This window comes from Lutjanus erythropterus, chromosome 10 (assembly GCF_056507025.1).
Source record: "Lutjanus erythropterus isolate fLutEry1 chromosome 10, fLutEry1.hap2, whole genome shotgun sequence".
NCBI classification, from domain to species: Eukaryota; Metazoa; Chordata; class Actinopteri; order Lutjaniformes; family Lutjanidae; genus Lutjanus; species Lutjanus erythropterus.
The window spans coordinates 16,170,020-16,196,785 of NC_139326.1; the positions used below are offsets into that span (position 1 = coordinate 16,170,020).

At 39.3% G+C, this 26,766-nt stretch overlaps 3 protein-coding genes across 3 annotated transcripts in view; 2 read left to right on the plus strand and 1 right to left on the minus strand.

Moving 5' to 3' along the window:
- Positions 1-1,388: 1,388 nt before the first annotated feature.
- On the plus strand, positions 1,389-3,196 carry ppil3 (peptidylprolyl isomerase (cyclophilin)-like 3). Its single transcript, XM_084729496.1, has 6 exons — positions 1,389-1,496; positions 1,751-1,825; positions 2,306-2,399; positions 2,497-2,564; positions 2,675-2,793; positions 2,964-3,196. Exons 1-6 carry the CDS (start codon positions 1,494-1,496, stop codon positions 3,088-3,090), a joined length of 486 nt encoding a protein of 161 aa, XP_084585622.1. The 5' UTR covers positions 1,389-1,493; the 3' UTR covers positions 3,091-3,196.
- A 757-nt stretch (positions 3,197-3,953) lies between these two features.
- On the plus strand, positions 3,954-7,642 carry LOC146320207 (uncharacterized). Its single transcript, XM_084729497.1, has 8 exons — positions 3,954-4,073; positions 4,231-4,401; positions 5,273-5,451; positions 6,362-6,455; positions 6,549-6,618; positions 6,699-6,735; positions 6,921-6,984; positions 7,433-7,642. The coding sequence occupies exons 1-8, from the start codon at positions 4,050-4,052 to the stop codon at positions 7,589-7,591; spliced, it is 798 nt and encodes a 265-aa protein (XP_084585623.1). The 5' UTR covers positions 3,954-4,049; the 3' UTR covers positions 7,592-7,642.
- Positions 7,643-9,698: 2,056 nt separating this feature from the next.
- Positions 9,699-26,766, minus strand: part of col27a1b (collagen, type XXVII, alpha 1b) — an 87,511-nt gene continuing 70,443 nt past the window's right edge. Inside the window, exons 37-61 of the mRNA XM_084729048.1 lie at positions 26,501-26,608; positions 26,349-26,402; positions 25,986-26,093; positions 25,856-25,909; positions 23,335-23,388; positions 22,239-22,295; positions 22,096-22,149; positions 21,936-21,989; positions 21,044-21,097; positions 20,856-20,909; positions 20,642-20,749; positions 20,452-20,559; positions 18,398-18,505; positions 18,255-18,308; positions 16,441-16,503; positions 16,222-16,275; positions 16,085-16,120; positions 15,557-15,574; positions 15,364-15,399; positions 13,885-13,911; positions 13,712-13,777; positions 12,914-13,073; positions 12,703-12,812; positions 11,758-11,976; positions 9,699-10,224 (exon numbers count right to left, since the gene is read on the minus strand). Coding sequence (XP_084585174.1) covers positions 10,078-10,224; positions 11,758-11,976; positions 12,703-12,812; positions 12,914-13,073; positions 13,712-13,777; positions 13,885-13,911; positions 15,364-15,399; positions 15,557-15,574; positions 16,085-16,120; positions 16,222-16,275; positions 16,441-16,503; positions 18,255-18,308; positions 18,398-18,505; positions 20,452-20,559; positions 20,642-20,749; positions 20,856-20,909; positions 21,044-21,097; positions 21,936-21,989; positions 22,096-22,149; positions 22,239-22,295; positions 23,335-23,388; positions 25,856-25,909; positions 25,986-26,093; positions 26,349-26,402; positions 26,501-26,608 — 1,965 coding nt within the window. The 3' untranslated portion in view covers positions 9,699-10,077. The remainder of the gene's footprint in view (positions 10,225-11,757; positions 11,977-12,702; positions 12,813-12,913; positions 13,074-13,711; positions 13,778-13,884; positions 13,912-15,363; positions 15,400-15,556; positions 15,575-16,084; positions 16,121-16,221; positions 16,276-16,440; positions 16,504-18,254; positions 18,309-18,397; positions 18,506-20,451; positions 20,560-20,641; positions 20,750-20,855; positions 20,910-21,043; positions 21,098-21,935; positions 21,990-22,095; positions 22,150-22,238; positions 22,296-23,334; positions 23,389-25,855; positions 25,910-25,985; positions 26,094-26,348; positions 26,403-26,500; positions 26,609-26,766) is intronic.

The window sequence follows — 26,766 nt, forward strand, 5'->3', positions numbered from 1 at the left end:
GCTGAGGGCCTTAAGATGCATCTGGCTTCACAACCTGATGTTGATGCCCCGTCCTGAAGGAGCTCCCTGTATCAAATCTACTTTTAAGACATATGGTACAATGTTTTCAAAGGGCCACTTTACCTATAAACCAAAGATACATGTTTTCTTCTTGTGCTTTTTTCAAGTTTTGGTCTGAGAGTTTTGGAGATTTGGGCTGTAGAGATGTTTGCCTTCTTTGGGATAAAATGGGAGTACTTTCTTTCTTCCATAGAAAGAAAGTACTCCATTCATTCATTCATTCATTCATTCATTCATTATATCCCCCCACCCCCCACCCCACTGGACTAGCCCCAGACTACAACAAGCCAATATTAAATTAGAGTAGCATCTTTATGCCTTCGTCATTATTGACTAAAACACTTACATTCCTTGGTTTTGCACCATGTAGGAGAACATATCCATAAAAGTAAGTAATCACTGTTTGTCTCTGCAAAAACTGCAGGGCCTGCCAGCCTAGAGCAATCACTTTTTTGGCTGCTGTTCGGCCCGGCAGCCATATTCATCGTTGTTGGAGTGTAAATTTTAATGAAGAAGCATCATTCAGCAATAAATCCAATGGAGGGCATGGTACAGAGTGTTCCAACATCTCTGACAAACATGAAGAGACACAGTTCCAAAATTTAAATTTTCTGGACACCTCCATAGCATATGCAAAAGAGTTGTCAGGAACTCTCTGAGGGCAAAGTGGTTTTTTCAATATGGGGATTGCCTGGCTTTCCTTACGAATAACTTGGAAAGTGTGCAATATGTCCTCAAAACAAAATTATAATGTAACATTTGATGATTTGGATTTCTTTAAGGAGTATAGACCCATATAACAAGTGCAGTTCCTCATCAAACTGTTCACAACAAGGCCTGTGGATTATCTTAAGTGACTGGGTCATAATATCTGGAAAAAACAAACAAACAAACAAAAAGAAAAACATTGCTGTTCGCTTAAGTCCCATTACATTTGAGAGGAGGCAGACTCGGTGACGCACCCCTTCTAATTTAATTACCCAATAACAAATAAGGTAATATAGACAAGCCATAGCCATAGAAAATGTTAAGCATTGCTCAGAGTCAGAAAAAAATGGGATCTAGTAAAGGCCTGGAATTTTATTTTATTTTATTTTATTATATATATATATACATAATAGGGGCCCCATAGCAGCTTAACCCAGACATGTTTTAACAGCATCACACATGTAAATTCACTGCATAGACTGAATGAACTTATTGTTTCCGTTGAGCTTTAACAGGTCCGTACTGAGGTCACGTCTCCATACTATATAAAAAATAAATAAATAAATAAATATCTCAATCACAGTAGGAACAAATATACCGACCTGTGTCACTTTCATTTCCTTCCAAATAACCGTAAACTGCTTGCGGAACCATTGAAGGATGAGCTGCTGCATCCAGCCGGACGTATTTCGACGACGCACTCGGGCACAGACGCGACGTTTGAAATGGTAAATGTAATTTTAAACAGTTTTCGTGAATACCCGTCAACATGAAAATATAAAAAACAATTTACTAAGCTATGGAAAATAATGTGGTTTATTGCGGATAAAATTTGTCGGATCCAGTTCTGAAACGCCTCATTTATAATGAGAACGAGCTTATTTTATCAGTCTGGATGACGGGCTAAGCTAGGTAGCAAAACTTTCCTCTGCTTCTTAAAAGTTAATGTTCAATGATTTTCTCTCTTTTGTAAATCTTCCAGGCTGTTACCCTTCACACAGATCTAGGAGAGATCAAAATTGAATTATTTTGTGAACGCACACCAAGAACATGTGAGGTGAGTCAACTGCAGTAGGTTAGCTGTAATAACTAAAACGATACATGCTCCAGATCTGCTGCTCATTTCTGACTGGGTATGAAAGTAGACATGAGATCTTTATGTTGTGTTGTTATATAAATTATACAGTCTCTTTTACACTCTCTGCTCTACATGATATACGACATATTATTACCGGCATGAAAAAAACACAGGTTAGGTTACCTTCGAGTAGAAAACGTATAGCAGACACCCTTTGTGATAATAATGCTGCTGTATTTTTTATAGAATTATGTACCACAGTGCATTACAAGCTTATTTACTGACTAGCCATTTAATTAGGTTATTGCTTTTTTGCCTAGTACTAAAAGAATATACGTATCCTGAGCATTAAATTTGCCTTTAACTGTAAAAACACTGATATAGCACCCACCACCACCACCACTACCACCACTGAACAGCATCATCTAATATCCAAACTTACTTTTATTGTATTTACAGAACTTTCTTGCTTTGTGTGCCAGTGGGTTCTACAACGGCTGCATCTTCCACCGAAATATTAAGGGTTTCATGGTTCAAACTGGAGATCCTACAGGTACAGGACTGTTGTTGCTTCTGCTGCATTTCGGTACTGAAAAGTCACGATTCACATTCTCACTACCTATTTCCTGTACTTTGTTTAAACCACTCAGGCACTGGTAAAGGAGGGACGAGTATATGGGGCCGCAAATTTGAGGATGAGTACAGTGAACACCTGAAAGTGAGTACCTACTAACTCTAGCTTCTTGACGTATGTATGGAAGAAGTTTCACCTAATATTTCGAACACACTCAGCTTTTACATTATCACTTCTGCTATCTTTTATTTCAGCACAATGTGAGAGGAGTGGTCTCGATGGCGAACAATGGCCCCAACACAAATGGCTCCCAGTTTTTCTTCACATACGCCAAACAGCCTCATCTGGACATGAAGTACACAGCGTTTGGAAAGTACGCAATTTTAATACAGATAAATGGAACTAATGATGAGAATATAAGAGAGAGCAGTGAAAATAGTTTTTGGCACTACATACAGCCAGTTAGAGTGTGTTTGACAGTTGTTGATTAATTAAAGCCTAATTTAGAATTGCAGCTGACAACTTACTCTCTTCAACTTGTAGGATTATTGATGGCCTGGAAACACTGGATGAACTGGAGAAACTGCCCGTCAATGAAAAGACATTCCGACCACTGACTGAAACCCGGATAAAGGACGTGACTATTCATGCCAACCCCTTTGCTGGATAGATGAATTTCTCTTCAAATATTCAGATATAAAATCAACACAGACTCTGACTCTGATATTTCCATAAAGTCAGTTGATGCAGTGTGTAGTACCTTGCTAAAGTTAAGGTAGAACAAGACAACACCGAATAGTACACTTGTAAACTGTATAGTGTTGAGTTTTCATGACAAAATACTGCTTTTATACCAGAATTTTAGTAGGTATGACCAACTGTGTATTAAGATTGAATTCTTAATGCCAATTGATTGATTAATCAGTGACATCCCTGGTCAACACTGGCTTACAGACAAATACATGTAAACAAGAGCATTGTTTTTTTTTCTGCATAAAAAAACAGTTATTTTACCAGATTTCAATGAGATGTGTTATATTCAGAGGTCAGTGATATACATGGAGTAGGAAGAGGTTTTTTTTTTGTAACTTTCTCAATGTAAATCATGAACCCTTGAATATAAAAATGACTCAAATCAGTCAGAAATGTAATGTCACTTCTTTCTATCCTGAAAAACTGCAGTGACCTGATTGCAGAATTCAGGGTTTTGTGGGTTTTTTTTCCAGTTGCTAGCCATGTGCATTATTGTGAGTCAGTTCTAAGAAAAGGTTGATGTGACAGGTTCTTGGTAATGAAGTGCAGGTGCATCTTCATGCATTCATAATTCAGTTCATGATTATCTATGTAAATTAATTGCCAATGTTTTCAACTAAATAAAACGTTTGTAATAAATATATTCGGTTTTTAGTCTGATTGAAAAACTTTTTTTGTGTGGGGTGAAATCCATATTTTCAATGTCTTCACTTCGAAAGACAAGAAGCTGAAGTTGTGGTTGAAGGTCTTGAAAAGGAGGAGTGTTGTAGTCACATGTGGACTACAAACAAGTACCTGATGCGTCACGCTACGTCATCAGTAGGGGACGAAGCACGCTGGCTCAGTTTATGCAAACTTTAAAACCCCGCAGAAATTATGGCCTCAGACGATGCATTTAAAGTAAGTTAACTGTGTTTGCATGTAGTTAAACGTTGCTTTCCTGTATTTTGATGCTTTTCTTACTTCCAGCGTGAACTAAATTAAAGTCGGGTTCATGTAGGGTGGTTAAGCTGCTGTGTGGTCAGCTGGTTGACTTGTATCTGTAACTGTGTTGCAGGTGTCTTCTCTGAAGGGGAAAGTGACCCTGATAACGGGGGCCAGCTCGGGTATCGGGGCAGGAACCAGCGTCCTGTTCGCTAAACTGGGAGCTCTGCTGGCTCTGAACGGCCGGGACGTGGAAAACCTCAACAAGATCGCCAAACAGTGCACCGACTGTGGAGCTGCAGAGGTAACTGTCTCACCGAGGACGCTGTGTGACTTGCACAGCATTAACAGACATGTTGACACCGTGGCAAAGTTTCCTAAATGTAGTTCTTTGTGGAGCAGCAGGAGTCTGAACACGAAGTCCTTAAAATCAGTGATTTTTTGAATAGAGTTTGGCGTGACATCCCGTTTGTATGGCAGCTCAGAACCTGACACATGAAGCTGACCGGGGATCTAAGGAAAATTCTAGCTTTAATGCATAATACTTATGCTTTTTGGGAAGCACAAAGCTTGCTATCAACATGTTTTCATATGTGGGCATATTTAGGAATACTGTTCCTAAAGGGAAAACTAATTTAATTTAAAGGCATTAAAAAAGTAAGAACAGAGAAATAGATGTGTCCAGTTTTTGTAGCCTTTGTGTACTGGTGGAAAGAGTACTGAATATGTACTCAAGTACTGTGACATTGTTAAACTATTAATATTAATCAATTACAAATAAAATTATTGATGTCAGAAATATACTTAAATAAAAGTACAAAGTATTTGTCTCAAAACTACTAAGACTATTAGTTACTTTTAACCACTGATGTCACTGTCACCTCTCCAAACTATGTCTTTGTGTTATGTTTTTCTATATATTTCAGTGACTTAAAGTAGCTGACAGCTGGATCTAATAAATGTAGATGATATTAAGTGGCCATTTTGGACACTGTTCAATACTGTAGGCAGTAATGTTTGGGTGATGAAGTAAGATTGTTTGCATGTCTTCAATGCAAAGCCTATGTATGTCAAAGTGATTTGTTCCAGTACCATATGAAAACACTTATGAAATATATGTGAAAATGTCTTCAAACGCAGAACATAATGAAACATAAAGTGTCTCTGTTTTTTAGCCGTTGCTTGTTCCTGGAGACCTCACTGATGAGGAGACGGTTAAGAAGACGGTGGAGCAAACCATCGCTCACTTTGGACGGCTGGATGTTTTGGTCAACAGTGCTGGTATCCTCGCCATGGGCGGCATCGAGACAACAGACCTGGCTCAGTATGACAAGGTCATGAACATCAATGTCAGGTAGGACTCACCGGACATCATAACATCTTAGAGACATTAATGCAGAGTAAACAGTAGCTGCTATGTATGTATGATTCAATTTGAAGTTGGTTAAAGTGATGTATGGATGGAAGATGGATCAAAAGGACTTGAGCCACGTAAATATGGTGTTTTTTGTTTGTTTTTTTTAGTTACAGGACTTACACAAAGGGGAAGTGTTGTTTTGCTGTTATTGTTGTTGGGAAGTAAGTGCTAAAAGGTTTCTGTCTTCTTAAAGGGATAGTTCAGATTATTTGAAGCGTGGTTGTGTGAGGTACTTATCGATAGTCAGTGCCGTAGGTATAGTAGATCTCTGTCAGCACACCCGTAGTTTGGAGAAGCAGCGAGAAATACCAGCAGGAAAGCTAAGCAATGAACTGCTGTGGACAGAGTCAGCAGCAAAAGATAATTTACCCTCTTAAAAAAGTTCTTTATGTGGCTAAATACGTTTTGCTGCTGAGCCTGTCCACAGCAGTTCATTGCTTAGGCTTTACAAAAACTAAAACCCCAGTCAGAGATAACAGGTATCACAACAGTGGTTATCAGCTTTCTTTGTCAACGCAGGGTTTCTTCTTCAGGCTCTGCACACGGTTACATAAAAAGGGGCATTTGCTGCGTTATTTGACTCTTCTTCCAAAGAGTGGCGCTTTTTACAGCTGATTTAAACAAACTGTGAACATAACCTGCACTTGACCAGGTTATGAATTCAGTCAACACAAGTTACCATAGTGATCTAGCTGGCTTAAAGAGAGCCACATTATGAAACTGAAAACTTTGGCTTTAGACTCAACATATCTCGCTAACACATGAATCTTGTTTTGTAGTGCACCCCTCAGGATTCCTGCTGCTTCCTAAAACTGTTTAATTTGAATGAAACTCCTTCATATTCCAGATCTGTGTACCACCTGACTCAACTCTGTGTGCCCCACCTGATTAAGACCAAAGGCTCCATTGTCAATGTATCCAGTGTCAATGGACAGAGATCGGTGGGTATTTACCAGCTGGCCACATATTTTACACCACGTCTTTGTTACTCGCAGTGTCTTTAAGAAGTGTGGCTCCCTGTTTTCTCTCTGTAGTTCCCTGGTGTGCTGGCCTATTGCATGTCCAAGTCCGCTATTGATCAGTTCACACGCTGTACAGCACTTGGTGAGCGAGCTGTTTTTTCTTCATACTGTGTTCGGCATTAAAAAAGTTCACAATATAATAACATGATTCTTTTATTTCAGAACTGGCTTGCAAGCAAGTCAGAGTGAACTCTGTCTGGTGAGTGTTTATATGAAAAGTTTTTTTTGTTTTCAGTAACTGACCTTCATATTTTAGATGCCCACAATTAGTCAATGCAGATTTTATCCCTTTATATTTTACAAAGCATTAAGATCAGTTGTTTTTGTCAGAAAAACTTGGGATGTACCATATTTTGTATCTCTGCTCCTGTTATGTGTCTTCAGCCCTGGTGTGATCATCACAGATGTCCACAAAAGAGCAGGACTAGATGAGGATCAGTATGCTCAGGTAACACATTATGTCAGTACTGTCTGTTGCCGCTAAAACTGATTTACTCCTTTAGGGGTTCTTTACTTAAGTGTTGGACTAAGGAGTCCATTTTTACGTCTGTCGTATCCTGGCATCTGATCTCACAGACGATAAGTGTAAATGCCAGTCAGCAATGCATCAAACACTTTTGCATGGCAGAGTTAGTATTTGGGTGACATCTCAACCAATTCAGTTCTGGCCTGGTAAACAGGGATGGGTATTGAGAGCCAGCATTAAACCGGTACTTGTTCCTGATTGGTCAGTACTAAAATATTGATAAGTCATTCCAAACTTCCTGCTCATTTTTTATGTCTGACTACGTATTAAATAGTCAAACATACCCAAAAAATATATACATTAAGCTCATTGTTTTTCTTTTTTTTTGTGTGTGTGTGTGTGTGTGTGTGTGTGTGTTTTTTACCACCAGTTTCTTGACAAGTGTAAGCAGACCCATGCCCTTGGTCGACCAGGGGACGTGGACGAAGTGGCCCAAAGCATCGCCTTCCTGGCGTCCGATGCCGCCAGCTTCATTACTGGAGTCAACCTTCCCATTGATGGGGGCCGTCATGCGATGTGCCCAAGATGAGATCATGTATGCAAAGATATGGCAGCCTGCTAATATAGTGATTTCAACCTCTTTGAGTCTGCATGTGTTTTTGTACCAAATAAGGCTGCAGCTGAAAGAATCCTCATATCGCTACTAACACTGATCAAACAAACAGGGCAGTTTTCCTCCATGTTTACAATAGCAGTCGCTGTCGGACTGTTCCAGGTGTGAAATTAATTGAAGCTAAAACTCACTGCCACAATTTTGTGTTCTTACTTTGCCAAGAAGTTTTCTTTGATGGGGGGAAAAACATTGAAAGCTGCTTATCAACAAAGGGTTCAGACATTTATTGAATTACCGGTTGAGTCATTAGACTTAATTCACACAGCACAAAATGTCTGTACAGACCAAACACTGTAAGCTTACGTACCATTGTGTAGTTTAGTGTTGTGTATTGTAAGAAATCCTCTGAGTTTAGAGATTGGTGGGACCAACCATCATTGCTGCACCTTTGAGCGACAAATGCATGAACAGTAAAAAAAAAAAAAAGAAAAGGATGTAAATGTCCTAAAATACAGTTGATTGTCTATGACAGTTTAATTAGAAAAACACACTGTAGAATCCTTAAAGCTCCAAATGACAAAAAAATGTGATAAAACATGACGTGATGTCTGGTTTTGAGCTGGAAATCTAATCAGAATTTAAATAAAATTTAAATAGAATCCACTGTAGATAATAAAGGTTGCATAATTATAGAAATTTACATTTAGAGAGATAAAAAAAAACAACTTAACTTATAGTGTCAGACTCAGTGTCAGATAGTACAAAGAGTATTGAAAATGTTAAAATACTACCTTGAAAATATAATTTAATTAATTTGGCCTGCGTGTATATTTTACAATCTTCCCTTTTTTCATAAAGATGTAGCTTTGCAGAGAGCTGACAAGAGTCTATCATAACGAGTGTCAACTGTTGCAGCACCGGGTGTCGCCTCCATGTCATCTCAGATTACATCAGGTAACGTCTTGTTTACTGTGAGATGAGAGGTGCGGTACGAGGTAGCATCTTGACACACTTTTCTCGGTTCACACTGTGGAAAGTTTCGATCCACTTTAAAGGGATAGTGCGGTTTATTTGATGTGGGGTTGTATGAGGTACTGAACCATAGATGCTGGTCGAGACGCCTTCAGTTTGGAGAAGCAGAGAGGAGCAACAGCACTGAAGCTAAGCAGTGAACTGCTGTGGACAGGGTCAGCAACAAAAGGTATTTTAGCCACTTAAAAAAAAATAATTTGAGTATACGCTATATTTAATATTTTAACTGCTTTACCTTGCTATTAGACAGCCTCTTCTGAATAGGAAACCTCTGTTCTATAAGACAAATTTCTCCAAACAAACTCCATAGGCTAATTCAGTCATTTTACCTCACAGAATAGTGTCGCTGCCTCGATCTTTTTGCTTGTTTGTATTGCTGGTGAATCTGAACTAACCCCTTAAAACAGAGAAGTCATAAAATAACACAAACTGACAAATCAGACCAGCAGTAGACCAGCAAATCCTGCATTCTGCGAGGTTGGTTGGAGAGAGCAACGGCTTGTATAACGGCGGTTTCCCATCAGTAAAGTAAAGCAGTCATACCATGCTAACTATAGCATACACCTAAACAGGAGTGGCTGATATACCTTGCGTTGCCGACCCTGTCCACAGCAGTTCATGTCTTTGCTTTGGTGCTGGTGTCCGTCCCTCCCTGGTGTCCAATGTATCTAATACACTGACTATCATGAAGTACCTCATACAAACCCACTTCAAATAATCCGGTCTATCCCTTTAACATGGAGTGTACCACACAGCAGTTGTTTGTGTGAAGATATCTGTATAAACGCGGCGTCTCTCAGCACTGGACAGTTATCAGAGGCTCAAAAAGACTTACCTGGAGACAGTACGCCTGTGTGTCTGAAGCACACTGTATACCTGAATGAGTGATATGATGTTGATACTGTATATGCCTAAAGGCTGTGGAACAATAACTATTGCACTTTATATTACAATATACAGTACATATACATGTATAAATAATACTTAAACATTAAAATAGGAATTATTGCATTTGCAGATATAACTGTTCCATGTTTCTGTACAGATCTCTTTTGAAAAAAAAAACCTTTATCGGGTATCAGACCGTGAAGAAAATATGATACAACATGGTCCGAGAGATGACAGGATGAGACGTTCATATTACTTCCTTCCAAAAGGGGCCTTCAGGTCTTGTGTCACACAAACAAGTCTCTGAAAAAGAAGCTTATTATTGTTTTCCATAGGCTGATTAGTGCTACAAGTCTTATCTCTGCATTTTCAATGGGCCTTCTTTCTCTGGTGCCCCCTCCTGTTTCTGCAGTCCAAGCATATTTTGTGGAGAGAAAATTGGGGTGGGGGGTCTGTTGTTCTGGAAACCACAGAAGCATAAGTCTCCCCCTCCTCCATGCAGCCACTCCTTTGAGGAGTATTCCTGGCCCCTCCACAGGGCCCTATAAGAAGCACACGGGTCCAACCTCGAGGTGATAGCGTGCACCAGGTTCTGTGGATGGTAGGTTGTACACGTCCACTATGGGGAGTAAGTTTGGGTCCTGCGTCTGGAAGATGAAGTGGGTCTGATGCCAGCGGCCATCTTTGATCTGAAAGTTAAGGTTGTCACATAATTTGAGGATGTGGAAGACAAATTAACATTCAAGGGTCAGGGGTTGGAGGCAGAAACAGATGTCAGAAAACCTGCGTAAATAAAACCAGAACTATCTGCATGGCCAGAAACCACAAGAGGTGAGAACAAATTTATAGTATGAAGCTAGCACAAGGAGACAATTAGCTTAGACTCAGACTGAAAGTACAAAAAATTGTGAGCCTGGTTCACTCCAAAGTTTTAAAATCTTCCCCTTAGTGCATAATTACCATCCTGTTCATTTGAACGGAAATGTAAAAACAACATTGTGGTTTTACGATGAGTTACATTCAAGTCTCTCTAGATCTGGCAGTAAGGCTGCATTCAGACCAAATCAAGCATTGTAACCATTAGCACAGGGTCGTGCTGCGGTGTGCAGAGGTTTGCAGGGGTTTGTGCGTGTTTATTTATGCTTAGAACATAACCGCAGTGAAATAACCAATTACTTTAACTAATTATACATTCGATAGATCATTTCATCAGCTTCAGTACTAAGAGCTCATTCAAGACCTCAGGTCAATTAAGTCTATTGTCCTGCCTGCGTGTGTGCAGCACACATCGGCAGTTCAGTCGCTCTACTGGAGAACAAGGCAGCGCAGCAGAGGGAATGACAGACTAATTACTGTGTGGTTACAGAGAATGACTGAATGTGCATTGAGAGAGGGACAAAGTCAGCAGTGACATTGTCCGTCTGGCAGTAAATATACAGTGTAAGTTTCAGTTTGTCAGTGAAATAGCTGCAGCTTCTCAAAACCAAAGCAAAGTGCCCGTGTCTCTCGTTCCCTAGTAAAATGTCAGGATGGTGTGAAAAAACAGACACCGGCCAAGCCTAAAGGAAATGCATTCAAAACATTAGTTTAAGAAAACTAGCTTTGTTGTGTATTGATAAATCCATGGTGCTGTCTGTGGGCCTGAGGTTGCACGCAGGTTTATAATAGCACCTTTTTCTCTCAAGTCACTTTCATCTGCAATATTGCAGCCTATATACTATATAGTGCAGCCCTGAGAATAATGTTTTGCAACCCCAGAGCATGACATAAAATGCATGCATTAAATTTTAATACTCTGCAGTTCATTTCAATACTTTCAACAAGTTCAGGGTTTATATGAACATATGCTGGCTCCCTTAATTGGCACTCAGTAATCAAAACTTTGAGAACTCCATAGTGTTATGTCACCATCATGATGAGAAGCAACATGTAGACATACACACATAGACACTACAGCCTATAGTATTCCTATAATATATGTAATATTCAATGATCATGCTCCCATTGGGCCATGTCCTCCTATTAAAAATCAACACATCACTGACTGGGTATTGATCTTCTCATCTAACTCTCAGCAAGAGAGTGCATTAAGTAATTTCCCAAAATGCTGAACTATTCATTCAAGGATGTATGCATTTTTATAGTAAAGGGTTGAGGTCTGCAGAGACATGCACACAGAATTTCTACTACTGAATTCATGTCAGAGAGGTAACAGCACATACCCAGCAGTCGTCCCTGGGTATGAGCGGCTCCAGGAGGTCGCCTGCCTGAATCTTCTCTCCTGTCCAGGCCTTGAAGCTCACAGCTCTGGATGAAGGTTCCAGGGAGGGTCCAGCTGCCCACACAGATGTGTTGAGGCAGTGAATGGTGATGTGCTGCACCGCCTCAGTACTCAACAGGTGGACAAAGTTCATCTGGATACGGCCCACACCTGTCTCCAACTAATAAAGCAGAGTATAAAGTGGATTTTAGATGAAGAATTTGTGTTTCTCAAATAATCATAATTTAGAAAATTAGTGATTGTTTTAAAGACAGTTTGTTCAACATTCCTACTTGCTGGCAAAGTTTAGTCTCTGTAAGAGAAGAACTTGAGCACAATCAAGTTGAGAGTTGATAACAGACTCCAATTCTGCAATTAATTAGATTGAGTTACATCTGGATCACATATTGTGCCTTTAAGTATGATTATCTGTCCTCTGTTTCATTTACAGTTTATGCACGCGTCTGTACTTATGATGTTTTGTTGGACTATCTCAAGGCTGAATATATAACTCGAAAACAAAGGAATGAAAGGGGGGGTTAAGATTTTAGAGGTTTGCTTGCCAACTGAATGTGCCAGCAAGACTAAATGGGAAGCCTTAAGATTCATTGCAAGAATCATCCCTTTGAAAAAGAGCTATGGTTTATGATATAGCGCCAAAAAATGAACAGCTGTGCACCTTAATTTATCACATGAACAATACTTAACTGTAAGCTTCTCTACTTCTTGAGAAAGACAACAGAACAGAGAACACTTTCCACATGCACTCATGGATTTGATATTCATCCATTTTCTTCATAACAAGCTCCCAAAGCGATCTTGTCTGCATTTAAGCGATAAGAGTTTGCGTTTCACTGGGTGTTTTGTCTTGCTGAAACAAATGGCTAAATATAGAAGTGATCCAAACCTTGGATACTGTGATGGGCTTTAGGCAAGTCTGTCCTCCACCGGTGAAGTTGCACATCACCTCGATAGTGTCAGCAGCGCAGCCGAGGTTCGGGTCGATCCAGTAAGTGCCTGTCAAAGAGCAGCAGAGGAGGAAAGGTCTCTTAACTATCAAGAACAGAATGATTATGTGCACAGAACGGACCGAGCAGTTTAATTAAATGTCTCCTCACCATCATACATCTTCTGTTCACAGTTGTAAAGGTCTCGGCAGATTCGTGCAGGGTTGTCGCGGGTGCCTAGTGGGTTCTTCAGACTCTGGATGAGAGTGCTGAGATGCTGCAAGGTCTTCAAGATCTCTGTGCCCTGGTCCAACATGGGCAGCTCCACGCTCTGATAGTCAGACATAAACATTGGTATGATTTTTTTAAAAATGTAAAAACTACTCTCAACTTGCATAGTGTAGTGTGATGCCTATCCACTTCATGAGCTACAGGTCTGTTTACTTAATGTCAGTGCTATAGTAATGATTCCTTAGCCTTCAAACTTTTTATTGGCTGTGCACCGTTTCTCCCCACTGATCTCCAGATATTTTCACAGCTACCAAGGTGACATAGGGGGTTTATTTTTGACCACACCAGAGTCGATGGTTGTTTCACTTTGTTTCTGTCAAGTTTAAATGAAGATGCCAGCTAAACAATGAGGTGATTAACAAAATGCTCAAAAACACCTTGCACCAAATGAATGTTAAATACTACCAACAATACCAAGCTAAGTGTGAAAAGTGCAGTAACTAACTTAAGGATGAAAAATCACTAAGTTTGCAGGCAAGGATAACGTTAATATAGTGTTGACAAGAAGTAAGCAGGTGTGCAGCTCCTAAAAATAATAGAATTACATTTTTATCCTTCAATAGATCAGTTAACCTTTTTGGCAGACTTTGGTTCTTTAACTTGTTCAAGTTCACACTGACACATTCAGATTAAACAACCAATGTTGATTCCTTAGACACAGTTTCCCTCAAAACTAACCTCTGGCCTCAGCGCAGCATGGGAATCAATGAGGACTTGAAATGCAGCACCGAGAGCCTCATTTGTCTACAAGAAGACAGCAACACAATAAGGTAACCACAGCCATGGTTAAATTTACTTTCCACTTTATTCTGTAACATGTTATCATTCTTGAAAAAGAGAAGCATACTTACAAGTGAGAGGGCAGAACTGGGAAGACCCTGGAAACCCAAGAGAGAAATCTGTATTATATGAACACACTTTTTTTTCTCTTTTTTCTTTGTTGGCACTTTTGTCTTTCGTAACAGCAGCCACTCAGTATATTTGTGCTCAAGAAGCACTTCTGTAAATCTCCACTGTTGGTGGTGGGCTCAGCCATTTCTCACACAATATGCAGATATGCATAGAAACAATCATGAATGCACATGAAATGAGGCATGAATACACAGGAAATGAGCCATGTCAAATGCAGAAAAGAAGAGCTGCTGGCTAACAGCTACTTGAATCAAATCACAGTGGAAAACAAGCACATCTATAACTAGTTAGATAGTTCTCTAAATGACATACTTGATATGCTCAAAGTTTAGCTGGAGTGTAGAGGCATAAATTACATTTTCTTCTTTGAATGATTTTCCAGCAGGGTCTGCATTTTTCTCTTTTTATGATTTTTGGGGATCTGAATTATGAAAAGACATTTATAGTGTGACCCTCTGTCTTCAGATCCACCAAGACGCCATTTTCAGGATTAATACCAACTGGAAAAAATGCCAATGGTGTAATATAATCTCACTTGTGTTCAATTACTTTTGTTTTAATACAGTTTCTTGTTTTATGAAACTTTTTAAAATGAAAAAAAAATTAAAATAAAAATAAGTGAAATTTTTCGACAGGGTAAGAGTTTCCACACTACTGTGTGTGTATTGCATTAGTAAATTCTGACTAGGGATGGACGATACCAAACCTTTATAATTCAATGTGACACCTATATTTTATTACACTTTTACTGATACCAATACCAATCAATTTTTAAATGGTTAATTTTTCAAAATAATGGCCATTTTTAGAAAGAAAAACAAAATCTGAAAACCACGACATACAGGCAATTACAAACAAATTCATTACAAAAGCAAATGTGAATACAATTAAATAAACATGTTTGTGCTAGTAAGTGTAAGAATAGCTTAGTGTTTTACAGAAATACTAGGATAAAATGATAATAAAGTAATTATCTATTTATTCAGCTTCCTTGTAACTTTTGTTTGAAGAGGTTACTCTTGTTGCTGCAGTGGGACACTTTCTTGTCACAAATAGTGAATCTTGCTTTATCTTAAGGTGAAAAACTGTTTCCTTTCTGGCACACTCTCACAAATTTGATGCAAAAACTGTGCGACTGTCTACAGCTGCATGCTCAGTTCTCATATCTCATAGGTTTCCACAGTTAAGTCACACAGGTCAGTTAAATATGTCAGGACTGTTTATTGGCACAAATATTAAACAAAAGTATTGCAAATGTTTGGAGGAGATGTAGCCACCTACAACAATTTTAATTTTTGTAAAGAATCTATATCAAATGAGTAGCTTGTGAGTACTGATGTATCAATCTCACAAAACTCTACACTGGATTACAGAAAATGTCTTTTTCAGATGTGAGATATACAAAATGAAGAACTTACTGGTGGTCCAGGTGGTCCACGAGGGCCAGGAGAGCCCTGAAAAATTTCATTGCCACATTAGCCTTCAAATTATTTAGAACTTGGCCTTTTGTAGAGGATGATAAAGTAGTTCATTCATTTCTTCTTGTACTGAACAGGGCACAGGCCTGTGCAAAGAATAATGATTAAGCTACACAAGTGAATAATTACTCACCCTCGGTCCTTGCAACCCCTGTCGGAGAAGAAAAAGAAAATCAATATTCATAAGCGGACCGTCCCACAACAAGAGAATAAGTTTGAGAGCAGACCAGATATTATTCTATTGTATGCAGCGTAACACTGTATTTTTGCTGCCCATTCAATAGAGAGTCTTTATCTACTATACACTGAATTTCCCTCTTGCTTCTTTACAAGTCTACACTAAAATCCTATTTCCACACAGCAAACCCATACATGAATGTTGGCGGTTTAGGAGTGAATTGTGAATTATGCCCGTGTGTGAGCACTCAACAAACCTCTTAAAAAGCTCGAGATGAGCATGCAGCCAACATTTATCACCCTGACAGGAATTCCACAGCAGCTAAGTGTCACTGCGAGTGTAACAACAAACAGTGGAGCACAATAGGAAATGAAAAGTGCTGAGGGCAAAGGAGGCTGAGTGCTGTGCTGTCTCCATACTAAGTATCCTATTCTGTGCTCACAGTACAGACAGAAAAGGATTCATCAAAACAGCGCCACGCACCGTCTCCCCTCGACTTCCTTTGTCACCCTGGGGTCCCTGATGGAGAGAAAGGAGACAGAGGATCACTCCATCACTGCCAGAAAGCACAGAGAAGTCACATAAAGCTTGGCAGATAGGATGAGATATGAGGTACATACAGGATGACCGCTGGGGCCAATGATGCCAACGGGGCCCAAAGCTCCCTCCATACCCTGGGAAGCGGAGGCATGTTAGTGACTGAAGACATATATGATGGAGCATCTGATGGAGTGCTGCTTATTTTTCATGGCAAATGTGCAGTTTGTGAGAGTTCAGTGCACTGGCATTGGCTGAAATACTGCACTGAGTTAGCAAACTACCATTAATCTTTTTTTTACCATCAAACCACGTGGTCCTTTTGGTCCCTGTATCCCTGCTGGACCAATGTCTCCTGGGGGGCCCTAGAAAGACACAAGTATTTATTTATAATGCTTGATAAGGTAAAGTAAGTTTAAAGTAGGATTTTTTACACTGACAAACACCTCTGCAAGACAGCGACAACTATCATGTTAAAGGTCCAGTGTGTGGGATGTAGTGGCACAGAGGTGAGCTTGAAGACTGCAAATACTTCGTCTCCACAGTATACCATTTTTGCAGTTAGAGTACAAACTGGAATGGGACTTTAAGATGATGTATACTAAGTAAATAACACTTTTATGGACATCAGTCAAAATACAACCCTGCCAAACAAATTTTGCAAAGAGAAAGCACCTTTACTCAAAGTTTAAATATAATATTTGTTTTTGTTTTTTCTGAAGTGATCCTCCTGCACAGCATTTGCACTTTATTTTAAGTGATTGCAGCTATGAGCAGGTTCTCCATTAGTTTTGTGCATTGCATTTTATGACAGTAGTGCCGATTATAAGCGCACTCATAAATAAAGTGGATTTAGTATGGGTACAGACTACAAAAACCATGTGTCCTTAATTTTGTCACCTTTGAAGTGTAAACACAGAACATGTTTAAAATTTACTTTGAAGTAGATGGATGGATGGATTGTGGTACTAGATAGTTTCAGTGCTTCAGCTTCTCTCTTGAAACATTTTTTTGTTGTTATTTTCATTATATTTTATTTGAAAAACATTCCCATCACAATTTGAATTGATTGATTGTATTATCAACAAATTACCGATTTTGGCCATGGAGTCTGGTGACTTCGGAGAGATTGATATTTGGCTTATACAACGGCAGTTTCCCGTCAGAAAAGGCAAAGTAGTACAAATATTCTAAGTACACTAAAACTGATGATTTTTTTTGGGTAACAGGCCTTTTTTTAGGTGTCTAAAATACCTTTTGCTGCTGACTCTTTCCATAGCAGTACATTTCCAGGACTCCTGCTGCTTCTCTAAACTGTGGTGGGGGCGTGTCGATCACTAACCATATATGTACCACATACAACCCCACTTCAAATAATCTGAACTACCTCTTTAAGTTTGATTAATGTAATAATTCTGAGGAAGTAGAAACTTGTGTAAACACCTTAATCTCTTCTTTTACTTTGATGACTGTCACTATTGTTGCCATTATGTAATTACAACCAATCAGCATCACTCCAGGACATGATGTTTAAACATCTTGTCTCAGAGCCTTTACTTTTATCTGACGACTTTACTCTAATTATCCTAAGTCATTGCTTCTGAGTCAGAACAAGTATTATAGATGATAACACAAAGCTCATCTGCTTCACCCTCCTGTTGAACTCCCACAGTAGAAAAATATCCCACATCACTCTCAGGGTTTTAAATTAAAGAGTGAGACTCCAGAAGCCTGTTCTGTTTCTTCAGCTGGCAATAATCTATAGTGCAGCAGCAGCAGCGCTGTAAGTAAAGAAGACTTATGTTGTAGCAGATGTCATCCTGAGGCATGTTACAGTAATACCTGACAGCTTTCATACCAATCTTTACTCAAGACAATATAATGTAATGCACCTCCAGAGGATTTTACACGTTCAAACTTCACAAAAGTACTTCAACCGAAAGGTGAGTTAAACCCAGGCATTACGTTTAGGGTCATTTTACTGTCTCACAGCCTTTTCATATGTCTAGTCTAGGAGTAAGGAACTCTGTTCAGACCGGAAGACTAAAACTTTATAGGTGCGATTGACCTGAGGCCATCATTTTGATTGTGAATGGAGCTTGATGAAAGCACATACCTTCGGCCCAAACAGACCGAACACCCCTGGAAATCCTTGTTCACCAAAATCACCCTGATAAACAGAGAGTGAAAGTATCATTACCGAACAAGAAAAGAAGTTGTCAAGGAAAGGAATTTAAAGTTTAACATATCGGAGCTCACTGGTTGCCCTTTAGGTCCAATGTCTCCTTGTTTTCCTGGTAATCCCATCCCGCCGTTTAAGCCTCTTTTTCCTGATGCACCAGTTTGGCCTGGAAGACCCCTCTCGCCCTGGAGAACACACACAGACAAACATAAATACTTGTCTATCCTCCTTAAATCCTACCCAATAACCAACAGTCATGTAATACCAGACAACTGAATTTCAGATCGACCCGTCAACCGATCGTTTTCTAAATGCAAGATAGTTTCTTGAACAGCAGATAGTGCAGCCACAAACAAACCTGCACACCTTTAATTTTTTAAAAGACACACCTTACTGGAAACAATGCTATCTCCTTAGTGGTAGAAGCATGTGACTTCTGCATTGTCACCACCCGAGTATTAAAGGCAGCCCTAAAAACTTTGAATTAGTTATGCAATGCATTTTTTTCTTCTTTTTTTTTTTTCTATTTGTTTCCACCCAGTTTTAAGCTGGGAGATCATCTTCAGTCTTTACTGAGTGAAAGTGTGTAGAGACTAACGTGTGAATCTAAACACCAACTGAACACACAAACAAGCCAGCAGTGCCACTGGTGAAGCGACAAGCTCATGATCCCGCACTGGCTTCCCACCGATGGACGCTGCTGATTATTCAAGAGTTTTGTGGTGGTGTCTTTTCCCCTACATCACTATTCACCATATTTGTATGGCAGCCATTTCCATGTGGGTGGGAAGCTCAAATGTGTCAAATGAACACTGCTGTGTTCTAGGTTTCAAGTCGGAAACATGGGGAATTGCTGTCATTTCACCCCCTCCTGATTTAATGGTGAAAATCTGGAGGGACACTGGGCCGTATTTCAAGATATACAACATATTTGATAACCCATTAGCTATCATGAGACAACAGCTAACGTTAGCATTCAGCCACTTCCTAGCTAACGTTACTAATGTCATTAGTGCCACACAAACCATACACTGTTAAAGTGCTTGTAACACACTTTTATGCTGGATGTAATCTGTTTGAAGACGGCAAAAAGAAATATGCGTTCCTGTGAGCAAAATGTCACATAACATTACTGAATGTTAACATTGATGTTAGCCTACACTGCAAGCTGATTATGTCCAGTGTGTTTTCCTTTCAGGCGCAAATAAATATGTCAAAGATGTGCATCAATATTTCAGAATTAATTTACACCTTACCTTTTGTATAATGTGACACTATCAAACAAATGGTAACATTAGTTGGGCTGAAGTGAAGTGGCTGAATAATAATGAATAATAATGTCAGTTATGGTAGCTAATGGTTTATCAAATATGTTATAACTCTAAATGTGGCTCGACGTTCCTCCAGATTTTTACTATCCGTTGCTGATCAATCAGGAACACTGAAATGATAATGATTTGTCAGATTGTCTATGTTTATACAACTCACAATCCACAGCAGTATGACATTCAAGCTTCCCATCCTGAGTTGAGGTCAGAAGAAAATGCCAGTCTAGACAGTATGGTGAATAGTGCTCCTGACATCAGTGTTGAAAGTTTTTACGAAGACCAGATGCAGTGGAACCAAACTAAAGCTTGCCTCTTAAACTGTCCAAATCCAGTAAGTGTTAAATCACCAATATATCAATGCAACTTTATTTCCTAACCATGGGCAGTGAGGTAAAAGTTGGCTAATACCATGGGTCCAACAAATAAAGCCTCTGTGTTTCTCACAGGCATGTGTATGTAATTTTTTTTAATATTGGCAAGGCCATGGAAATCAAGACTGTGCCAAGCCATTAATATTTGCAACAATAACTTCCCAAAAGCATCACAGTTAATATGAGGTCTTTCGAGAAATAGTATAAAGTTTTGGCCTTTGAGATCAGAAATACTCCAAATATAAAGGCAGCATTATGGTGCCAAGCAAGGCAAACCTGGCAGCTTAAAGCTGAGTTGGCAATTTCCAACATGATACAGGGAATAAATTTGCCAGCATTGTGATCTTTAAAAAGCTTGTATCATAACTTAATATTAAGTTCTTCGTGAATAATGGGGAAAAAAGTAAAAAGTAGGCCATCCATCATTCTCACCTTTGGTCCAAAGTAGCCTTGACTTCCTGGAAGACCTGTCACACCAGGTTTACCCAGATGCCCAGGTCTGCCAGGTAAGCCCACTCCTCCGTCTTCTCCTTGCTCCCCCTGAACACAGAAGCTAGTTAGTGCACAACAATCCAAGTTCTTTTTTTCTTTTCATTCATTTGATTGGTACTCCACGCCTCACCTTGACTCCTTTAGTTCCATCTTTACCAGGGAGTCCATCTGTGCCAGGTGGGCCCTCAAGTCCCTCCCTCCCAACAACTCCCCGTGGGCCGGGAGGACCCACTGGACCCTTAGAAAGAACAGACAAAAATGTTCAGGTCAGAGCTTGCATTGGCTTTAAATAGTAACATATAGCTCGAATGAGTTATGTAAGACAAGAAACGCATCCAACTCACTGGCGGTCCTTTGGTCCCAGGTGCGCCTCTTACCCCAGATTTTCCTTTCTGACCCTGGAGCATAAAGAGTTCATGTTCCACAGATCTAACATCGTTCATGACAGAAAATACAGCCCAATAATATTGGAATAATTTGCGGCTTTCTCATACAAAAAAAACAAGCATGCCACTAATATTTATGTCCTTACTTGATCACCTTTGGATCCTTTCAGCCCTGGTTGTCCCTTTGGCCCAGGATGTCCCTAAAATGATCATTACTGATTGATTATGCTAATTGTGTTTGGAAAGTATCATACAGTGTCTTTTACAGTTTAAAGGGACAGTTCAGATTTTCTTGACGAGGAGTTGTATGAGGTACTTACTTCTTTGTAGAAGCAGTGAGGACCACTACCATGGGAGCTACACCATGTACTGTTGTGGTCAGGGTTAGCAGCAAAATGTATTTTAGCCACAAAAAACACCTAAAAAAATCATTATCAGTTTAAGTGTATGCTATATTTAGAATATTTTCACTGCTTTACCTTGCCATCAAACACCCTCTGAAGGGAAACCACTGTTATATCAGCCAAATATCGCTCCCTCTCACTCAACCAGACTGAAAAAACACTGATTTTACCTCGGAGAACACGGTTGCAGTTGCTGTGTGACTTCTGTGTTTTCAAAGGTTTGTTCGTATTAACCAAACTAACAGATAGACCAGCAACCTACATGTTCTATGAGGTAAAATCACTACTTTCACCAATGAAGTGTGGTTGATTTGGAGGGATATTTGGCTTCTGTAACAGTAGTTTCCTGTCTGAAAAGGCTCTTTGATACTAAGGTAAAGCAGTGATATATTCTTGATATAGTGAACACCAAAACTTATATTGATTTTTTTGGGTGGACCTTTTTTAAAGTGTCTACAAATACATTTTACTGCTGACCCTGTTCATAGCAGTACATTGCTTAGCCTTTTATACCAAGACTTCTGTTGCTTCTTCCAAACTAGGGAAGTGTCCCCATTTGCCTATCAATAGGTCATTCAACCCTGACTCAAATAATCAGATCTGTCCCTTTAAGAGACATGAATTAGATACTTACAGGAAGGCCTTGGGCACCAGCTTCACCTCTCTTTCCATCGACACCTATTTGACCCTGTAAGACATCATTTTCTGCACTTCAATGTACAGAACAACACTTAACCCCAACTGACACTACATCTGACGACAAAACCAAACTCGTCAGTTTATATTTCACTTACGATGTGTCCGGGGTCACCAGGCTCTCCTCTCTCTCCTCGGTCTCCAGGAGGACCCTGGGTTCATATGGACACAAATGAATGAAACAATCCCGATCACCACTAACAAACAACGCAGGAAAAACTGGTACATGTAAGAAACTCACTCTGTCACCTTGGGGACCTGCGGGACCTTCTGCCTTGCTGTCGTCTCCCTGCTCACCCTAATCGAGCAATATAGAAACAGATAAACAACCACAATCATTGGAATTTCCCTCTAAACCCAATAGTCTGTTCAAAATCAATGCATGTTTTGTTTGAAAGAGTATAACAATGGAAACACATTACCCACTCTCCCCATATGAATGGCGAGGCATTACATGGGCTATTACCCACAATGATCCCATTTCACATAAATGGAGCCAATGTGTTCCAGGGTCTTTATGGGATTCATTAAACAATAACCACAGATGTGTGTATGATTTTAATAGTCATGTGTTGTGCATGTGTCAAATGAAATAAATAAATGAAGAGCCCAGCAGGCATCTAAAAGTAGGAGAATAATTAGTGATGGCCCATGGGCTGAGCAGAACTGACACTGACATGGATGAGAAGCAACATATTATAGCCATTAGTGCTTTTAACATAACTGTGATTCAGATCTGTATTTATCCGATTCAGAGATACCTGCCCCTCTCAATTGACAATCATACATTTCGCAGCGACCCGTGTGATGGCATGATACTGATTTAATTAGAGCGCAAGCACAGCCATTATTTCATGGATACTGGCAAAGAGAAAATAACAAATATCCACATCCAGATGGCTCCTGCCCAGGGACTAAAATAATGCAAATTAGCGTCTCACTAAACTCTGCTGCAGTGTGTTCTATTGTGTGCTACTGTTGTCACAATAAACACAAATTATAGTGCTAATATCCCCAAAATCCCGAACACAAGAGCCCAGGTGCTTGATTAATTATATACATTTGACAGCACTGAGTTAATTGGATGTATTCTAGATCATCCCATTGATCAAATTAGGAGTGACTTTAGGAATACTGCAAGGACAACAAGACGGACAGAGGAAGCGCTAATTAGGGACACGACTGAAGTTCCAACGCATCAAAAAACTCAAAGACAATAAGCTGCGTGACAGTTCCACATTGTTAAGTGCTGTAGCCATTATAGGCCTCCAGAGCTCATTAGACACATTAAAAGTGCAGATGGCAATTAGGGACAGCAAATAAGTGTGAGAATGTACCTTTCCACCTTTTGGCCCTGGAGGTCCCTGGGGGCCCTGCGGTCCCATGTGACCCTGTGACAAGAAAAACAGTATATGGCTCATTTCATGACTGTAACCTCCCATCCTTCAGTCCAGTTTACTGTGTGCAGTATTATGTTCATAATGTAGAGAAACACGTTTTTCAGGACAGAGACAAAGAGGGATAAAATGTCTGTAAACAAAGAAAACAAGTGTCATCAATCACCACTTCATGTTTTGTTGCCATGGATAATGCAATTTTGTGATTCATCAGTCAAGCTGTGGTTATGTGTGTCAAGAATTTGATTATACTGTAGTCTTAAATCAATGCAATGATTGATTTCTCAGCCCTAATCTCATCCTGCATCTATTATGTGTATACACAAGTACGGGCAAATAATATTCCTATTTTCTCCTTTTTTAAAAAAAAAAAAAACTTTTTTGTATAAGAAATAAAGTTTTGTTGTTAAAAATCCAGTGCAAGACCATTACAATAGGTTGGACTTGTTATTAGTATAAGTCATATATGTCATTACTATTTTACTTGTATATTTAAGTTGATGTGTCCTAACTATGTTTATAATTAATCTCTTAATTAAAATATATTTGTGTCCATCTGTACACATGTGTATCTTTCCCTTTACTTTCTCTTAAATCTATTTTCCATACACAATTGGAAATGTACTTAAATTGCACTGTAAAATAAGCATCTTATAACAAACAAATCTTTACAAAAGAAATCTTCTGCAAAAAAAAAGCTCCTCCATCGCCCAAATCTGGTAACAGGCAACTATAAAGTGTCCTCTTCATTGATATGGTAGAGAGGCACATTCAGCTACCTGCTAGCTGACATGTCTTACTCAAAAATGACACATCACTCTTCTTGCCATTCATTTTTTTGTTTGTTTTTGCTTTGCAGGATTTGTCCTTCTATAGCCTCCACATGACATAAAATTGTTCTAGTGTCTATTTTCTGCCCTCTAGTGGTCAACTTTATGACAGAAATGAATAAAAAATGCTTTTATCTCTATCCACAATGCCATTAATCGAGATAAGATGTCATATTTTAGTCTGGTTTATAATTTTAAGTAGCAAAGAATTATAAGAAATCAAAGTTGAAGGTAGAGATTCTATAGTTCAGTCTCAGTCCAAGGACATCAAATACCAAAGCTTTGGTCAGCAAAATAAAGACTCAACAATCCAAAGCGTTTGTATTTGATGGTTGGCATGTGACGGTTGGTATTTGACGAAACTCGACCTTTTAGTCAGCGGCTCAAAACAGACCAGTTATTATGACTTACACATGAGAAATGAAACTAATCAAAACTACACAAAGTGATGTTGACACATCAGAGTACTACAGAGGATTCCCTCCACTGTGGAGTGAAGATGACGCACAAAACTCCAGCAAACGAGATTCACTTTGTGATTCATCAGCACCACACAAGCAGCGTATCCACTCACAAGTCAACAGTGTCACTCAGTAACATTCTGCAAACTCAGATGAAACATCTACACAGAAATATTTTTACCCACACGCCTGACACTACTGTGTGGCATTAACACAAAAAACTTTCTTTCAAATAGAAATAGAGAAAGAAGGCTTTCTAAAACAAGTTCAAAAGCCTTTGTTTTAAAGGTTTATATTTTTTGATTGTCACTTTTATTTTACATTTATGAATTGACAGCAGATTAAAGCATTGTCTAAAGAAGTGCTGCAGGCAGTGGTGAAAGTACTAACATTATAATGGTACTTTATTTAAGTATTTCCATTTTATGCTACTTTTTACTTCTACTCCACTATATTTTAAAGGGAAATAATGTACGTCCTACTCCATTATGTTTATTTGACAGCTTTAGTTACTTTTCAGATGATGATTTGACACAATGGATAAAAATAAAACATATTTATAAAGATTAAATCAGTGGATCCACCTTTTCGGCTTTTAACATCTCACAACAAGCAGTGTGTATTCAGGGGCACATTTCAGATGTCTACGAGTGTTTATCAGCTCCACCAAATAGTGATTTTCTGTCTAAACATCTCACATGATTTATTTCAGTAAATGTTAAAATGATTCAATGTTTCACCAAAAATCAAAGATTAGAGAAAAATTCAAAAACAAATCTGTGCATCAGAACTTTGCTTTTTCTTCTCTCCTCTCCCATTAATCATCTCATGACCCCTTCAGAATAATCTGGAGCAACCTGACCCCAAACTAGCTTCACCTCAGCAGCTACAACAGTAAAACGCTGCTTACACACTGATGCCTCAATATTAATAATCTAATAATGTCCTACAAAAACAGTCAGAGGGACCAAATTTAATTCTACTACATTATATTTGTGTACTTTTACATAGGTTTGTTTTTTCTACAGGACTTCTACTTATAATGGAGTGTTTCTATATTACTGCATCAGCACTTTTACTCAAGTTTAGTATCTGAATGCTGCAGGTCACTTTCATAACATCTTGCAGTAAAATGTAGATTTCCATCACTGTTTGTGAAGCAGTGCTTACCTCGTAACCTTGTATGCCTGGATCTCCTTGCTGGCCCATTCTCCCTGGAGCACCCTGGGGAAATGTATATATTTAGCCCACATCCACCAACCACTGAACAAGTCCTTCAAACCATCTGTGGATGTCTTACCACTGGCCCGATGGTTCCTCTTGCTCCCTTTGGCCCGACAAACCCCATCTCTCCTGGCTCTCCGATTGGCCCGGTCTCACCCAGGTGACCTTGGTAACCCTTGCTCCCCTGGAGAGAGGACATCAATAAGCAGGTATGCAGTGAGCAGACAAACTTCACTTAAGCTCACTTAAACTTGCTCAAACATTTAATACTTAAAGTCTATTTGACAAGCACACCCACTGTCGTGCTTATGGAGGTTACCGACCTTACTCTTTAACACTTTAAACAAGGAACTATTCAATCCCTTGTACAAGAGAACAAACTGACGGACACACAAGAATGAAAGGTGTATTTCAGCCCCAAGCAAGTGAACCGACAAACCTTTTCTCCTGGTTTGCCTCTTTCACCAATTCTGCCAGGTTTACCCTCCTGACCCTGGTAAAAGAAAATCGAACCAGGCTGTAAGAGGACAAAAAGAGCTGTCTTTTCATGGGAATTGAACGAAATTTAGAGTTGGCTGCCGAGACACTCACCCTTACACCCACAAGTCCAGGAGGCCCGGGAGGTCCTTCCTTTCCTTTCAGACCGATTTCACCCCTGTCTCCTTTGGCGCCCTCTGGACCAGCATCCCCCTTTTCACCCTGGGAGGAGTCGAACAAGTCCAAAAAGGTGACCATTCAATTGAGTTATAATATACAGACTAAGTTGGTGTCATTGCAGGCAACCTTAGGCCAGAATACATTTGAATAAAATATTCACTCTGGAAAAAATATTATTTCTCTCCAATAAAAACCTCAGT